At 37.3% G+C, this 19,533-nt stretch overlaps 1 protein-coding gene across 1 annotated transcript in view; it reads left to right on the top strand.

Annotated features, from left to right (window-relative positions):
• The first annotated feature begins 7,051 nt into the window (after positions 1–7,051).
• LOC131162134 (monothiol glutaredoxin-S6) overlaps positions 7,052–19,533 on the top strand; it is a 20,804-nt gene continuing 8,322 nt past the window's right edge. Inside the window, exon 1 of the mRNA XM_058118323.1 lies at positions 7,052–7,399. Coding sequence (XP_057974306.1) covers positions 7,221–7,399 — 179 coding nt within the window. The 5' untranslated portion in view covers positions 7,052–7,220. The remainder of the gene's footprint in view (positions 7,400–19,533) is intronic.

The following is a 19,533-nucleotide window of genomic DNA, read 5'->3' as shown; positions in this document are numbered from 1 at the left end:
TCTTGTGAGGAGAGCGACTTCATCTCCGTCGTCATTTTCTTCCTCCTCTATGAGCTCTTTTTGTTTTCCATCTTTTAGAGCTATTACGATAGTCTTCTTTGGTGCTTCAAAATCTGTGGTAGCGTTTTTCTTTTTGATTTCATAGGTCATGAAAGACCCAATCAGCTCATCAAGAGTGACCTTTGATAGGTCCTTTGCCTCCTCAATTGCAGTGGACTTTGCGTGTCAGGATGCCGGTAGAGAGTGAAGGACTTTCTACACATTATCTTCCACAGAGTGTTCTCTACCAAGTGCTTTTAGCTCATTTGTGATATGAGTAAAGCGAGTAAACATAGTAGTAATTGTTTCACCCTCTTCCATTTTAAACATTTCGTATTCCTTAACTAACATGCAAATTTTTGACTTCTTTACTTGGGTTATTCTTTCATACATTACCTGAAGCTTTTCCCACATTTCCTTTGCTATGTTGCATCCACAAATTCGGTTGTATTCTTCATCGTTCATAGAACAATAAAGGAAGTTTTTAGTCTTGAAGTTTAGTTGTGCTAGCTTTGCATCAGCCTTGGGAAGTTTCCCAATCAGTATGTCATTACCTTCCTCATTTTTGAAGATGTAGTCTCCTTCGGTGATGACGTTCCACATTTGGTAGTCATAAGCTTGGATGAAGGTTGACATCCGATCTTTCCATGCTGGGTAGTTAACTCTGCAGAATTTGGGAGGATGGTCCACGGATTGACCTTGGGTGAACATATCCGCTATATTGATCTTTGTGCCTGGGAGTTACTCTGAATATCTAGCGAGTGGCGCTCTGATACCACTTGTTGGCCCGGATATGCGTCTAGAGGGGGGTGAATAGACGTTTTTCGCGGATGTGCAAGTTTTTATGCAATCACACAAATTTCTTGGCAAGAATAAGAGTATTATATCATAATGTATAAATCAAGCAAATGGTAATGGCTAAGCAACACAAGAGAGAAAAGAGGAGAGAAACCTAACGCAACAATATTAATGTGGTTCGGCACCGTGCCTACGTCCACGCCTTGAGACCAACTCAAGGATCCCCCAAATCTACTATGTGATCCTCCTTCCGACGGAGAAGCCTACATAATCAGTTGCTCACAAAGAGCTCTTACAATGGTGCTCACTTAGAGACACCTCACAATGGCCCACAAAGAGCCTTACAATACAAGTAGTTTGAAGAAAGGTAAATACAATCTGAAGTGCTCCTCTTGAGCTGAATATCCCAATGTAATCCTCACACTATTTCCTCTTTGTCAATGGAGTGCAAACAAAAGTAAGAGCAAAAGGGCAAGTGATTGCACAATGAAACCCTAGAATAAATGCACAATGTTTTCAACAACTAATGAGCTTCACTAGTTTGAATTAAATGCATAAGTCTTATTTTAAAGGCCAAAGGGGCGAGCTGAGCGCTTGAGAGCCATTGGGCATTTATTGATATGAGACAAGATGAAAACTAGCCGTTCTGGTGCATTAAATGCCACCTATAGCCTGACGTTCGTCTATGAGGTCGCACCTTCGTCGACGAGCCCCATAAGTACCTTCGTCGACGAAACCCTGTGTTTGTCCACGAGGCAATAGTTATGAATTTTGATACGTCTCTGTTTCTCTTTGTCGATGAGTACCCTGTGTACGTCAACGAAATGTGTGCAGACTTCATCGCCGAATCCCCTGTATTCGTCGATGAAGGTGCTCTGAACTTTTTGGTGTTCTCGGTATCTTCTCGTCGATGAGTACCCAATGTACGTCGATGAGGGTCTGTGTTGTTCTTGTCGACGAAATCCTATGTTCATTGACGAGGCCCGTTTTACTTTTCTAAAATTCATTTCAACCATGTTTGTGTCAAAGTAAAAAGGTTCTTAACTTTATTTTAGAAATGATCTCTGATCTATTTTAAGATGTCTTTGGTTTAATAAAATATTTTTGAGGGTTTTAGACATCTTGTGCATTTTTACTTGACTTGTTATATATGTGGGATTGAGCCTGTGTTCTAGTGATATGTATGTGATTTGTCCATTTCTTGCTTGTTCTTTTGAATCACACCATACATACTCTCACACTCAACTTAGAACATGTGCTTTCTATGTAGGATCCATGAATGCTTTGGTTTGAGTGGCCAAGTTCTGGTCATGTCATATGTTGCTTTTGGCTAGTTTGAAACTTGCTTGCTTTGGAGCCGTTTTGTGCAACTGAGCTAAACTAGAGGAAAAAGTTAGTAGCCCTAAAGAGCTGCTAATGGGTTGTTGTCATCAAAACATAGCTGGAATGAAATACCCTTAACCACTAGGTCTAACAATACCAAATTATAAAACAGAATGTAATACAATTTAAAATAGATGTCTTCTTCTATCTTGTTCTTTTAACTTCATGGAATACACCATGATGTATGATCTTGAGGTCCTTCTGGCGTCCATTTTCCCTTAACTCATATGCATGTTAAGATATAGACCTATTCACACTCTAAATGCACACGTGAGATACAGACTGCTTTGTCAGCATCAAAATAAGGATCGGACTCTAAAAGTCAACACGTGTTGCCACTACTGTTGGAGATGATTTGGTTCTTGCTTATGATGATAATGTAATTAGTGTTAACTGTAATGAAATTAGCTGGGTGGTTAACAGTGTTGCCTTTTTTCATGTGACATCAAGGAAGGATTTCTTCAGTTCATATACTTCCGGTGACTTTGGAGTTTTGAGGATGGGAAACGATGTTGTGGTACCAATAGTTGGCACTGGAACTGTTTGCTTAAAGGCCAACAATGGAACATAATTGGTACTCAATAATGTCAGGCATGCTCCTAGTGTTCATCTGCATTTGATCTTTATTGGAAGACTTGATGATGATGAATATTGCAACTTCTTTAGTAATTGACAATGGAGACTTACCAGAGGAAATTTAATTGTGGCCCAAGGTAACAAATTTTCTAATTTATATTTTATGAATGCTTTTATTCTCTTGAATTCTATGAACGCGGTTGATACTGATATCATATTAGAGTTATGACACAAGTGACTTAGTCACATAAATGAAAAAGGACTCGATCGCTTAGCCAAGAAGAATTTGTTGTTAGGCTTAAATGGTGCAAAACTAAAAAGATGTGTTCACTGTTTAGCTGAGAAGCACAAAAGGGTTTCATTTAAGAGTTATCCTCTTTCCAGAAAAATAGAGTTACTTGAGTTGATTCATTCAGATGTTTGTGGCCCAATGAAGGTAAGGACATTTTGTGGTGCACTTTATTTTGCTACTTTTATTGATGATCATTCAAGAAAACTTTGGGCTTATGCTTTGAAACCCAAAAATCAGGTGCTTGATATGTTTAAATATTTTCAGGCTTTAGTTGAGAGAGAAACAAGAATGAAGATAAAATTTATTCGCACTGATAATGGTGGAAAGTATTGTGATCCATTTGATGTAGACAACAGGGCATCCGACATCAGAAGACACCTCCTAAGACTCCTTAGTTGAATGGTTTGGCAGAAAGGATGAACAAAACATTGGTAGAGAGAGTCAAATGTTTGCTTTTAGAAGAAAAACTACTTAGATCATTTTGGGGTGAGGCATTATATATTGTTGTTCATATAATTAAATTTTCTCCTACTATTGCACTACAAACTGATGTCCCTGACAAAATCTGGAATGGGAAGGATGTTTCCTATGACCATCTACGCGTGTTTGGCTGCAAAGCTTTTATTTATGTGCCTAAAGATGAAAGGTTTAAGTTAGATGTCAAGCCAAGACAATGCATTTTTATTGGGTATGGTTAGGATGAGTTTGACTACAAGTTTTATGATCCGGTGGAAAAGAAACTTGTGAGAAGCCGTGATGTAGTCTTCATGGAGGATCAAACCATTGAAGACATTGCCAAGACAGAAAATTCTCAGTTTCAGGATAGTGATGGCTCAGTTGACTTGGATCCGACTCCTTCTAAAAATTTTCCTGATACAGTTGAGATTGACAATCAGTATGATATAGAGGCAAATGTTTAGAATGATCATGTGGTGGAAGATCACAAAACTGTTGATAAGGAAGGTACTTCAACTATTGAACCACCTACAACTTCACTCAGGAGGTCTACTAGAGACCGAAAACCCTCCACGAGATATCCTATAGATGAGTATGTTCTTCTAACTAATGAGGGAGAACCAAAGTTTTATGAAAAAGCCATTGAAAGTGAGCAAAAGCAACAATGGTTTAGTGCAATGGAAGATGAAATGAAATCTTTGCATAACAACCACACTTTTGAGCTAGTAAAATTACCTAGAGAGCTTTGAAAAATCGTTGGGTCTATAGATTAAAACAAGAAGAGAATTCTGCACTCCCACGGTACAAAGTTAGATTAGTTGTCAAAGGCTTCAGTAAAAAAAAAAGGGATTGATTTTGGGGAGATTTTCTCACCGATAGTAAAAATGTCGTCAATTCGTGTTGTTTTGGGTTTGACTACTAGTCTTGATTTGGAGGTTGAGCAAATGGATGTGAAAACTGCTTTCTTCCATGACGATCTTGAGGAAGAAATTTATATGAACCAATCTGAGGGTTTTGTGGTGAAAGGTAAGGAGAATTATGTTTGCATATTGAAGAAGAGCTTGTATGGCCTAAAACAAGCTCCTAGATAGTGGTATAAGAAGTTCGAATCTGTCATGGAAACAAGGCTATAGGAAGACGACTTCAGACCATTGGGTATTTGTTCAAAAATTCTCTAATGATGATTTCATTATTTTGTTGCTTTATGTTGATGACATGCTTATTTGGTCACAATGCTTCTAGAATTAATAGGTTAAAGCACGTGTTGAACAAGTCTTTTGCCATGAAAGACTTGGGACCAGTGAAACAGATTCTTGGCATGAGAATCTTATATGACAGAAGTGCTAAGAAGTTATGGTTATCTCAGGAAAAGTATATTGAGAAGGTACTTCAACGGTTTCACAAGGAGAAAGCCAAAGTGGTAAGTACTCTTTTTTTAAAAAAAAAAAAAAAAAAGGACAGCACCTCCATTTATTTATTGATAAACCCTCACTTTTGGCAGAGAAATACCGTAGTTACTGGTACATACTCCTCTTGCTACACATTTCAAGTTAAGTAGTAAATAGTCTCCTCTAAATGATGAAGAAAAAGAGACATGGAAAGTTTTCCATATGCATCTGTAGTTGGTAGCTTAATGTATGCCATGGTTTGCATATCGTTAGATTTAGCTCATGCAGTTGATGTAGTTAGTAGATTTCTCTTTAAACCAGGTAGAGAGCATTGGAATGCTATGAAATGGATTATAAGGTATCTCTGTGGTACAGCTCATTTTAAACTCTGTTTTGGTTCTGAAAAATCTGTTCTAGTTAGCTATACAGATTCAGACATGACTGGAGATTTGGACTCAAGGAAATCTACTTCTGGCTATTTGATTACCTTTACAGGGGGAGCTGTGTCTTAGCAATCTAGGTTATAGAAATGTGGTGCTTTGTTCACTATAGAAGCTGAGTTTATTGAAGCTACTGAGGCACATAAAGAGTTATTGTGGATGAAGAAATTGGTCCATGAACTTGGATTCACTCAAAAGAGGTATGTGTTATTTTGTGATAACCAAAGTACTATTCATCTCAGTAAGAATTCAACCTTTCATGGTAAATCAAAGCATATTGATGTGAGATATCATTGGATTCGAGATGTTTTGGATTCTAAGTTGCTTGAACTTGAGAAGATCTACACTCATAAGAATGCTGCTCATATGATGACAAAGATGGTACCTCGTGCGAAGTTTAAGTTGTGTGCCGTGACAACTGGTATCAAAATTGTTTGATAATCTTAATGAATGTCTCATTCCTCTTATGAGCTGGAGGGGGAGATTTGTTGGGTCCAGCCCACATAAGGGAAAAAAAAAAAAAAAAAAGGAGGCCCATGGGCTTGAAGCCCATTAGGGCAAATTAAAGGAGGCGACAATGTGAGTGCCGCTACAGGGGAGAAAGAATTGAAGCACTGCAACAGTGTGTGTGTGGCAGTGTGTGAGACAGTAGTAGTGTGTTGAGCAATCTTCATCAACTCGACAATCGGAAGGTCTTTTGTGATCCGATTTTGCTAAAATTTGGATAGCACATTTGGAATTTGTCAACTTTCGATCTGGACGGTAGAGATCTGTTTCAGATTTTTGGAGGACCTGATTTTGTAGTAATGATAGTAATTGCATTCAGGTGACTTCTTTCTGCTCATTCTTATTTTATCGCAATTCTTTTGGGAATCCTTTTTCACTCCAAGTTTGTGAGCATTTTTGGTAATTGTACTACTGTAATTTTTGTCTCTATTATAGTGGAAATTTTATTGGGTCTCATAGGCCTCCTGGTTTTTACCCTTCACATTGGAGGGGTTTTCCACGTTAAAAATAATAGTGTTCCTATTGTGGTGTGTGATTTATTATTATTGTTGGTTGATTATTTTTTACTCGTCACAGATTTATTTTTGGGAAAGATTTATCTGCTATCCTAGTTGTCTTGTTACTTTCCCAACAGAGGGCTTTGTCGTCTTTGATTCTGTGACGTAATGGTCTAATATATCAACAAGTGTTCATACATAACAATTTTACTAGCTTTATTTTTTTTACATCTTAATAAAAATTTTCTTGTACATATATTATTTTTTACTTTAAAAATTTTTAATTTCAATAAAATAAGATACAATGTAACTATTAAAATCAAATTAAGTCCAACTAAGTATAAATTATAATAATAGAAATTTCCAACTTACTGCAAAATATGCAACTACAATAATGTATGAGAGGCTCAAATAAAATAAGATATAATAATTAAACTTAATATTTCTTTTGTAAAATTAGGTACATGTATAGTTATTTAATTTTTTTAAAACTAGGCATATGTAAACTAGACTATTTAAAATTTAACATAAAAAACTAAAATCCTTTAACGCAGGATGTCATAAACATTATATTTTAAATTTTAATTTATCTAAAAAATAATGTTTGTTACACTGAGATACTTTAATGTAGAAATTTAATTACTAAAATATATAAGTAATTTGTTTTGAAAAATTACTTCTTTTGAGTTTTGACCTGCCTCTCTCCTCGGCAAATACATAAATCAATCGCCGAAGCCGCCACCGCACTGCCGCCGCCACTGCCGTCGCCGCCACCCTTCCCTTGCCGTCAAGGGTGGAGTGGAGGGACTGAACTTTTGAAATTTTTGTTTCTACAGAAGTGAAGATGAATGCGTCCCGCCGTGACCGGTGTTCTTCCGAGCTCGGCTCTTTTCTTGTTGTAGTGATTGCATTACTGTTGGTGAATGCACCGATCGAAGTCTTAGCCTCCAATTCTGCCTCCGCCTTCGTTCACAACGTCATCTATTCCAACAAGATCGCACTTTTCTCTAAATCCTACTGCCCGTGCGTCTCTCTTCTCTCGGTTATTCTTTATAATCATTTCATTTTCTTTTCTTTTTAAAATGTTAGGATTAGTGTTTCATGTGGTAACTGCTTGAAACTTTTTCTCGATGCATCTGCTTGAAATGGGCCATTGGTTGTTCTGATGATGGTTCTACATGCAATTTTAGCAAGGGCTAGTCTAAATTGATCGACATGCGAACATAGATTGAGGAAAACTTGGGCCCTGCGTTTGGGAGCATGGATTTCAAGCATTAGATTCGAAATTTTGTGGATTTGACAAACCACGATAAGAAATTTTATTGAGTTTCGTCGAATTCTATAGAAATCCAAATCCAATGTTTGAACACTTTCCCCAAATGCAGCCTAACTTAATCAAAGGGACTTATGCCGTACTCCCACACAGAGACTCGTGAAGTTGATTTGAGAGTGGGAAATTGTCGCAACTTTCCTGTTGGTTTGATGCTTCATTTGGTTGGCATTGCAATCTCTGCAGCTTTGTAATAGGGACCCCAATATGGGTCGTAAGATTCAGAATGATGATCTTAAACACCCCAGTTGCTTTGTGACTCTAGTTCTGCTGAATGTCAACAGTTTGTGCTTGATAGGTTTAGTATGGAATATTATAAAACAAAAAGAAAGATTGATTGTGTTGTTGCTCTGTGGATTTTTACTAATTCCTAGTGATGCACTTTCATCCTATCCCTCGAATTCTCTCTTGTTGTAAAGTTAGAGATGGAGGAGAGAAGAGAATAGGAGAAGAAGAGAGAGAGGAAAGAACTGAGCAGCAGTTTCTGGAGTACATGTACAGCTCTAGGTCTGCCTTCCTATATTATAATAATAATAATAATAATAATAATAAAGTATTAGGACAAAAATACTCCCATTAGCACAACCTAAATATTAAAATAACTTATTCTCTTCTAACACTCCCCCTCTAACTGGAGGTGTATAAATATCACCTAACCCCAGCTTGTAACAAACATTAGACAAGGCGGGTGGGCTTAAATAAAGGTTTTGTAAAAACATCGCCAAACTAATCGAAAAATTTCACAAAGGGAGTCACAAAATGACTTTTTGTGCATGCTTTGTCCTCTTGTGGAACATTGGATTGCTAGCAATATAAATGTCAGCTTGATTATCACAAAATACACCTATTGGCTTCGTTATCAAGAATCTCATCTCTGACATAAGAGACTTCAGCCACATAAGCTCACTTATAGTATGAGCCATAACTTGATATTCCTCTTAGCACTAGATCTTGTTACAATAGTTTGTTTCTTGCTATGCCAAGTAACAAGATTACCTCCCACAAAAGTACAATATCCAATAGCAGATCTTTTATCATCAATAGATTCAGCCCAATCAGCATCAAAGTATCCCACAATCTCACTATTGCTATTTCATTTATATATCGAACCTTTGCTAGGAGAGCCTTTGACATACTGCAAAATCCTACAAACAACATGGCAATGTGGTTGTTTGGGATTTTCCATAAACTGGCTCTCTATCCCTATTGCAAAAGATTTGTTAGGTATAGACATCTAGTGACAGTAAAGTAGATCAACTTGCGAACCAACTGCCTATATTAAGGTTTGTTTTCAAAGTTTGGTTCAATATCCTAGATAACTTCACGTTGGGATCGATAAGAGTATCAACTAGTTTAGCTCCCAACAAACCAATATCTCTTAGCAAGTCCAAAGTATATTTTTGCTGAGATAGATTCAACTCTTTCCTACAGCGTATAATCTCAATACTGAAAAAGTAACGCAGAATATCCAAGCTCTTGATTTGAAATTTTGCTTGAAGTCATTGCTAAACATCTGCAATCTCATTATGGTCATTGCTAGTGATGATGATATGATCGATATAAACTACTAGAAGTACCACATCTGTCTCTATTTTGCAGCCAACAACCAAATGATCAAAGTAGCACTAGTGAAGCAGGGCCAGCATCAAGGCTCTGCAGCCATGGAGAAATTAGAAGAGAAGCAGGGGAAGGGAGGAGAGAGGAGATACCAGAGGGAAACTCACGTTCACCTGAATTCAAATTCATCAAAAACTGCCTGCAACATGGCTTTCACACACTATTTATAAGAAAGTCTCTAAACACATGAAATTACTCATATACCCCTAAAACTACTTTACATTACAAACATACCCCTAGAATACACAAATACTACAAACAAGCCTCGATATACACATAATACTCTACTAATTAAACTAAACACATAATAAACTACCAACTTAACCCAACAATTCCTTGACCCTACTCTTCTTAATTATTCTCTAGCAAGGATCTTCTCAAGTTCTTGCATCTTGTCCTACATCAACTCTCCCCCAATTAGAAAAAAAAAATTCGGCCTTGAATTTTGAAATGTTGGAGGATCAAAAGCGAGAAGCAAACTTGGACTCTTCGAAAGCTAGTGCTTGGATGAGACAAGAAACCACATCCCATTAGTAGCACCATAGAGTTGACTTGAGAATTAGCATCAATAAGCTCATCGGGGGTGACAAACTCTACAATAGGAATGTTTGAAGGACTTTGAACGTCTTCAAACACATTCATTGCCTTCCTTGTAGTGTCTTCAAGTTGAGTAAATTTGACATGATCAATAATCTCAAATTCTTTGTCCTAGTTGGTTGGTAGAGCAAACTTCAAAATGATTTCTTTCCATTATAATGGAAGACATATGTGTTTTCGTGTCCTTGAGTCACACCCAAATCATTCTACCAAATGAGATCCACGGGGTACATGGCCAATCTTCATAGGTAGGAACCAAACATCTTTCATAAACACATAAGGTAAGGTAGTGTTATCAATCCATCTCATAAGGCTTTGGGTGAGGTTCTTGATGAAGTTGCATTTGAGTGACCCCATTTATAGAAACTGCATTTGTTGGACATTTTCCATCAATGATGATTTTGCAAACTTTTTCTCCACATTTGACAAAGGTGTTGAAAAGTTTGAAATTATGCCTTGGCAATGATATTCCTTTTTCCTATAACTTGTCACCATGTTGCTGAATTTATGCATATATATGTTGCATCTTTATATCACCACCAACCCTTTAACACAATTTCCCACCCGCCTTACTCCCAATTCCTCAAAAACTATCTTCAATTCACCTTTATATTGATTTTCCTACTAAAACGAAACAAATTCACAAAGAAAACTCACCAAATTACGACAAAAAAACCTGATTTTTTTTAATGTTGGAGTGACAATTTCTAGGGTTACATGCCAAATTATCGCGCTTGCTTGCAATATATTTTGTCCACATTCCACAATCAAAATACCATGCTGCAGATAAAAATATCGTGGAGAAATGCAAAGTATCGTGACTGCAGGCAATTTCTTGCAAAACTGGCAGTTGCGGGGACTTTGACAACTTCTCTCATGAGCATCGGCAGCCTGTGAGTTACTGGTGGCAGCTTTTTGACGATGAATTTTGGGGTGAAGGGAGATCAAGGGGTGGGGGGAGTATAGTGGTGTTGGTGGTGTGATGAGAAAAGCTCAGGAGATTAGGGTTTTCGAAGTGCTGGCAGCTGGGGCATGCTTTTTCGGCTCGTGGGACCATGTGACTGGTTGGATGGTGATACAATTTTGCGGGGAAGGATTTCAAAGGTTTCTGTTTTTAATGGAATGGGTGGTGTTGTAGGATGGTGACTGGAAGGTGGTGTTCAAACAAATGGGGACACTACTGAAATTTTGGAATTTGTTCAGAAACTGTAGAACTGGCTTGTTTTTTTTTGGTTTTTTTAACTGAAATTCAGAAATAGAGAGAGAAAAGATTAAGAAACTGAAGGAGGGAAAAGAAGAATATGGGTGATTGGAGGATTTGCTGGACAGAAACTGCCAAGAGACAAGAAGAAGAAGAAGAAGAAGAAGAAGAACGGAGAGGGGATTATGGACAGAACAGGAGATCAGAACAAAGAAGAAAAAAGAATAAGAGAAGAAAGAAGAAGGGAAGAATGAGGGAGAATGTGTAGACTGAAATGGAAGAATGGATATTGTGGTTGGGCTTTGATAGCAAATGATGTAGGTGCAGCATCAAGGTTCTGCACCCATGGAGAAAGTAGAAGATAAGGAAGGGCCGAAGGGGAAGGGAGGAGAGAGGAGATGCCAAGGGGGAACTCACATTCACTTCAATGCAAATTCATCAACAATTGCCTACAACATGGCTTTCACACACTATTTATAAGAAAGTCTCTTAACACATGAAATTACAGATATACCCTTAGAACTACTTTAAATTACAAACATACCCCTAGGATACACAAATACTACAAACAAGCCCCCAAATACACATAATACTCTACTAATTAAATTAAACACATAATAAATTACTAAGTTAACCCAACAATGCCTTAACCCTACTCCTCTTTATTATTCTCCTGTAAGGATCTTCCCGAGTTATTGCTTCTTGTCCTACATCAAGTAGATAAAGCCAAATGCAGAAATTACAATACTAAATTTGCCAAACTAGGCTTGAGGAGACTGTTTAAGACCATAAATGGCCTTACGCAACCTGCGTACTTTACCATCCTCCACCTGAATGTTTTAAATTGTGGTTGCATGTCACATAACAGTCGTGGGTGTCACGGGACGCGGGAGAAGCGAATCTTATGTTATAGGAAGTGTTCGCAGCAGCCGTGATTTCTTTTTTCATGGACATCCATACCAAAATTGAAGAATAAGCATGGAATCCTTCAAAGCATGATTTTTAATGAATTTTGACTGCTTTTATTCAACCAACAAACACTTTTTAATATGCAACACGATTTTTATAATAATTTAGTGTGCTGTTTACAGGAAAAGTCATATATATATATATTTATACTTTCCACTACTTTATTTTAGAAATGTAATTGAAAATGAAAACCAATTAATTAGAGAAATAAAATGAGTCAATATACAATTATACATATGCATGAAAGTCATTAGTATCAGTACGTGAAATAGTTACATTTAATAGTTACTTATAATTTTATAGTTACTGGAAATTTAATTCTTAAGTTTCACTATTCAAAATAGCAATAAGTCAATAACTAAGCAAGCATAAAAATTTAGGACATTGGGGGTTAGGTGATTTAGGCCCATTTAGCAATTTAAGACTAAATTGATAGTAGTTTCATTGTATTTAATATTTGATAGTTACATATTTTTTTTGTATTTTCTAACAATTTTAATTTTTAAATTCTAATATTCAAAATATCAATAACTAAGCATAGCAATTTAGGCCATTGGGGTTTAGGCAATTTAGGCCCATTAAGCAAATTAATCGGTTAAACTATAAACAACAACAACAATTTAGGCCCATTAGGCAATTTAGTCTCACTAGGTGGGGTCGGCTATATGAATCCCTTTCCACCAATTTATGTCATCATGGACCATTTCTTTTGATAGATTTAGGGATATTAAATCCTTACTTACTATCTCCTTCTAAATTATTTTAGATCTACCCCTGCCCTTTCTTTGCCTCCCATAGTAACTAACTCACTTTTCCGCATTGGCACACTTGTGGCCTACGTTGCAAGTGCCCCACACCATCTGAGTCTTCCTTCCCTTATCTTATCTTTTATAGGAGTTACACTTAACTTACCGTGAATATGTTCATTCCTTAATTTATCTTTTAATGTTATACCACTTATCCATCTAAGCATTCTCATCTTGGCAACTTTTACTTTTTGAATATTCTGTTTCTTCGTCGCCCAATGTTCTGATCCATATAGCATTGCTAGTCTTATATCTGTCCTATAAAACTTTCCTTTTAATTTTAAGTTCATTCTACGATCACAAAGCACACTTGAAGCACTTCTCCATTTTACCCAACCTGCTTTAACTCTATACATTACATCATCTTCAATTTCTCCTTCGGCTTGGACAATAGATCCGAGGTATTGAAATCTACAAGTGCTATTTATTTCTTTATCATCAAGTTTAACTTTGTTTCCAATATTCCTCCTACCATTACTAAAATTACATTTTGTTAGCTTTACTATAATCCCAAGAGAGAGGGGGGGGGGGGGGTGAATTGGTATTTTAAAATTAATCCCCTAGGTCAAACCACTAGCAGCAGTATTACACAAGCCTAAGGTCAATCTAGTGCGGATAAAATAAATCAATATATATATTCGGTGGAAATTAAACTACACAAGTAATCTAATTAAGCATGCAAAGGAAAGCAGTAAAGAGAGACAATACTAGAAATGTTATCGAGGTTCGACAAATTGCCTACGTCCCCGTCTTGGCTCACCAGTACAAGGATTACACTATGGGCTCACTTAACTAGTGGAGCGGCACTTAAATACAATTAGGTCAATTAGCACAGGGCTTACCTCAACCTTCACAATCAATCCTTCCAGGCTGGATTACCGCCCCCTCAAGCCATGCCTGGAATACAACAGTGTTTCAATACAAGATGCGTATAAATATAATACTTCTTAATCAAGCAGATTTGCACCAGTAATAATCAAAACACACCGATCATGTAAAAACAATAAACTCAATGGTGTATATGTGCAATCAACACTCAGAATAGTGATTATCTCAAATTAAGCACAAGAGTGTATCTACAAGCAAATCTTTGAAACTAAGTAATGATAAAATCTCAATCTCAGTTTAGGGTTTCAAAAATTCAAACCAATGGAAATTTAGAATATCTCTAGTTTTCTCAATATCAAAGCACAAGGAGATATTCAGATCTAAACTTGTAAAAATATTTTTGCACACAAAAAATACAAGCCCTAATGAGTCTTGCAATAATAATGCAAAGACCCACAAAGCTATAAGATTTTTCCCAACCAAAGATTTATTAATAAAATCAAGGGGAAAAATCAAGCTAAACCCTCAATCCAAAAATCAAGTGAACACCACACAAATGAGGGTTTCTAGCAATATAAAACAATGAATAAAACACTCACAATGCTTGATTCTCGAGGGAATAGAAGTATATGAGTGTATAGACTTAGTATGGGAAAATGGGTTTTGGAAATTTTCAGAGAGTTTTTAGCTAATCAATTTGCTAAAATTATCCCTTAATCCAAGCAAATGAACCCCTATATATAGAATAGGCTAAAATTATAACCTTTGGGGGGTACGTAGGGTATTATTAAAATTATTTTAAAAATATTTAGAAAAATTAACCCTTCTTAACCGCGGTAAAAATTAAAACAACCCAAGAGTTTCGGGCGCCTGACCCATGGTTCGGTCACCCGAACAGACACAATAGAAAAAATTATTTTTTGAAGTTCGGGTGCCTGAGTGTGGGTTCGGCTTGCTGACCGAAGGCAATTTCCATTTTGTCTGAGGTTTTGTCGCCTGATCTTGAATTTGGTAGCCCGAGGCATTTTTTAATGTGAAGTTCGGGTTGCCAAGTTGGTGGGAAAAGTCAGAATTGTGATTCGATTGACCAGGGATGCTACGTTCCTTTTGGTTCGGTCGCCCGAAACCAAGTCAACACTTTGACTGGTCAATGGCTCGGTCGCCTGAAGTATTTTGAACACAACTATTTGGTCGCTCGAAGCCTCACTGATTTTACCCTATAAGTCCAGTTTTACTTCAATTAAATCTCCTGATAATATATGTGATTTTGGGGACATCTTATGTGTATGTGCAAGGACCTAAGGTCTTTCTAAGGTCTTTTGAGCTTATTGCATCTACATGCATGATATGCAGTGATTATTATAGACCTTTTCCTATATTACTATTACAGACCCGAATGAGCATCAAATAAATTACAACAAAAATAAATCTTCTGGGTCTTTAGACTTTAAGTCTTTTCATGCTATCAAATGATTTTGTAAATATGAACCTGCACACAAACTTGAAAAGGCCGTACCCAGTGCACAAGGCTCCCACTTTGAGTGGGGTCTGGGAGAGGTGGATGTCGGCAAGCTTTACCCCCATTTTTGAAGAGGCCGCTCCCAAGTCTTGAACCCGAAACCACCCGTACCGAGGCAGAGGCACTTGCCATCGCACCAAGGTACGACCTCTAACCTGCACACAAACTTGATAGACATTAAATACCTGAGTATTTGTCATAATAAAAACCGAGTATGACCAATAGGGTCAACACATTTTATATATTCTGTCTTATTTCTACTTATCCTAAAGCCTCTAGATTCCAAAGCTTCTCTCCATAATTCTAACTTGGCATCTACTCCATCCCTAGTTTCATCAATTAATACAGTATCATCTGCAAACAACATGCACCATGGAACCTCCTTTTGAATACTCTTAGTCAGTTGGTCCATCACTAAAGAAAAAATATAAGGGCTCAAAGCAGATCCTAGTGATTGAAAATTCTCTAGTTTCTCCATCTATAGTCCTTACACTAGTCATTACTCCATCATATATATCCTTAATGATATCAGTATAACTACAACATAAACACTTTTTTTCTAAAACCTACCATAAAACTTCCCTAGTTTCTCCATCTATAGTCCTTACACTAGTCATTACTCCATCATACATATCCTTAATTACATCAGTATTCCTACAACATACACCCTTTTCTTCTAAAACCCACCATAGAACCTCCCTAGTTATCCTATAAGAGTAGCAAATTAGCAATTGAATGCATAAGTAACTAAGTACCAGCTAGTAAGTGGAAATAGTTAAGCTACAAACATTTCATAAGCTTAAGCTGTAAGTAGAAAATAAATTAATTAATTAAGCACTTAATCTAAGCATTGTTTACGCTTAAGCCACAAGTAGCAAATTATTTAGTTAAGCTAATAGGCTGCCTAACTTGCTTTAGTGAAAAAAAAAAAAAGGGGTGGGGTGGGACAAAATTGTACATGCTGGTAATAGGCAAACCCATGAACAGGAATTCAGGACTCAGGAACTCACAAATATGAAGCGCCTCCCACTCGTGAACCCTATTCAGAGCTCAAAGCCTCAAACCCTCTTTGGATCTACCCATATCCCAAGTTTCTAGCTTGATTTCTTACTCAAATCTACCTAAATCACTTCCAAACAGCAACAAATTTCTTTCTAAATGGATAAAATTTCAGACAAAGGGAACGGGTGCTGTAGATCACCTTCAGATGGCGATTTCAAGAACAGATTTCTGTTTTGGAAGCCATAGATCACTGGATCTAAGCTGGACAACCTGGAGGAGAGGGAGAAATGTAGGAGAACATAGAAAAATCAGGAACAAATGAGGTATTTTTCAGTATATGGGCCCGTCAGCAGGGAACGATGGTGTAACGAGGTGTAGTGGAGTGTAACGTAATGGAAGCGTAATGCTCGTTATGGAAGTGTAACTCCCATTAGGGCCGTGATTTTTTTCCTCACTGCTATAGTGGCTTGTATCGATATTGGGGCCTTGAAATTCCGTTACTTAACAACATTACACTATGTAACGGCTGTTATATAAAACCATGCTTCATGCAAGAAGACATTCTTCACATCCAACCAATATAAGGGCCAATAAAAATTAACTATCAATGGGAGCACTACAAAAACAGAATTTAATTGGGCATCCGGAGAGAAAGTTTCATGATAATCAATACCATATGTTTGGGAGTACCCCTTGGCAATTAACTGATTCGTAAGCTGTTTGATAGAGCCGTTAGGAAGATATTTGATGGTGTAGACCAATGTCACCTAAGCAATTCTTTACCAAGAGGAAGATCCACCTAGTCCCATATCCCTCGAGTAGTCAAGGCATCCGTTTATCCATCCATTGCATGTTTAAAATCTAGGGTTAGCAAGTGATTCAACATGCGAGGAAAGGATAGAAATTGAGGAAATAGACAAGGCAAAAGAGCACATAGGACTAGGAAGTTGAAGAACTAAAACATAATGAGCGATAGGATAAGCAACTAAGGATTGCTAAGCATGTTCAAGTACCTTTCTAGTAATCAATGGGTGAGTCAGAGTCACATTGGGATGGTTCTCCAAAAGCAGAAGTCGAAATATTGTTGGGCAGACAAGGTGCCTGCGTGGTGGTAGTGATGTTTGTGTTTGTTTTTCTTCGTTCATAAACCTTCAATTGTTTCTGTGGATTAGTAACAAATGGATTTGGAAGAGGGGCAGAAGATTTCTTGAGAGGTATAAGGATAGGAATAAGAGGATCAACACAAAAGGAGGGACCATAAATCATTGATGGAATCAAAAGAGATTCATCCGAGGAGCCGACACTGGAAAAATAGGGTTTCCCCTAAAAAGGTGACATTAGCACTAACTTATTTCCTACGAATGTGGGGATCATGGCATCTATATCCTTTTTGAGTTCTTGAGTACCCAACAAAGACACATTTAACAGTGCGGGGAGAGAACTTGTCCTGACCAGTATGTGGAACATGAACAAAACATGTGCACCCAGAGACATGAGGCACAGTAGAGAACATGGATGTTTCTAGATACACGATGGAGAAAGGGCATTTGTCCCCTAAAATACTTGAGGGCATCCTATTGAGCAAAAAATAGGCTGTAAGAAGAGCATTAGTCCAAAAGGTTCTTGGAACATGCATGTGAAGGAGTAGGGACCGTGCTATGTCAAATGAATGTCTTTTTTTTTTTTTTCGTTTAGCTACTCCATTCTACTGAGGGGTTTGTATAACGTTTGATGAATAATCCTTTTGGCCAAGCAAAAAGCCTAATGCTCATTTTGAACAAATTCAGTGCATTATTAGATTGAAAAATTTGAATACTGATGCCAAATTGAGTTTTTATTTCGTGGCAGAATGGGGTAAATACATTCAAAAAAGCAGACCTATCTTTTAACAAATAGATCCAGTTCATAGTGAAAAATCATCCACAAAGGATACAAAATATTGATGACTAGTCAAATTCTTGATTCAGCATGGACCCCAAATATCTGAATGAAGTAGAGAAAATAGTGATTTTCTATGAGACTTGACTCTAGACGGAAAAGATGCCCTAATATGCTTTCCTTACTAACATGCAAAACACTCAAAATGAGAATCATACTTGAACATAGGAAAAACTTGTGGTTTTTGAAGGAATGGATGACCTAAACAAGCATGCCAATGATTAAGAGAGACACCATAAGCAGAAATTGAGGAAGCCATATGACAATAATTGGACCTACCATGACCCCCCATCTAAATAGCACATGCCATCCTTTTCAAGCCTCCACCAATCCTTTTCTTCATTTGAAAGTCTTGAATAACACAATGAGAAGGAAAGAAGGTCTCAGAATAGTTATGAGACTTAGTTAATTAACCAAATAATAGCAAGTTCAAGGGAAATTTAGGCACATATAACACAAATGAAAGAGGAATAGAAGGAATTGAGAGAATCTTGCTAGAATCAGAAACTGGTGTAATTGAACCATCAGCAAGAGTAATCTTAGTGTGTAAAGTAGTGGGGTTCAAGGACTCGAACAAATTAGGACTGTTTGTCATATGAAAGGAGGCACCAGAATCTATAATCCAAAGATGAGGTTGATGAAGAGGCAAAAAGCCTGATTGTACCTGTATTGACCATAGTAGCACTAGATGTAAAGGACTGAGTTTGGAGTTGTTGAACCATGCGGAAAAGATTGTTAAACTCCTCTTCAGGACATTGTGGATGATGTACTTAACTCCTTAGTGGAGTGACTAGGTGCATTTGAAGTGTCAATAGTAGAGTCACCTTTCGCAAGAGACTTATTGGCCCATGTTGTTTTCCTGAGGAGATCCCAATAGTGATTAATGGTATGATTTTCCTTGCCACAATGCGTGCAAATGTGGGACTTGCCATGATGAACTCCTGGTTGTGTTACAAAACCACTGCCACAACCACAATCCAAACCTTGTCCTGACCCTCCAAAAATTTCCATGCTATAGTTAAGATGTAATATCCATGGCTGACTAATTGTGGGAAGGAGCTTGAGTAGTCAGGCAGCACACACTAACACAAACAGCACTTCCAGGACTTCAAAAAAAAAAAAAAAAAAAAAAACACCAGTACTTACAACACTTCAAACTCGCCAAAATCCAGAAGATCCAGAACTTCAATAGGCAGCTATGACTACAGAACTGAGCTTACAATATCCTAGGAGGAATTACTTCACCACCAAGAACAGAGCAGATTACAGCAAACCTGGCAGCAGGTCCAGGCATTCCAGCTGGCAGCAACTGGAAATGAATGCAGAACAGGAAATAAATATTTGAACACC

Source organism: Malania oleifera, chromosome 1 (genome assembly GCF_029873635.1).
Source record: "Malania oleifera isolate guangnan ecotype guangnan chromosome 1, ASM2987363v1, whole genome shotgun sequence".
NCBI lineage: Eukaryota > Viridiplantae > Streptophyta > Magnoliopsida > Santalales > Ximeniaceae > Malania > Malania oleifera.
The sequence above is the reverse complement of the archived record's forward strand: the minus strand, read 5'-3'. Positions and strand labels throughout refer to the sequence as shown.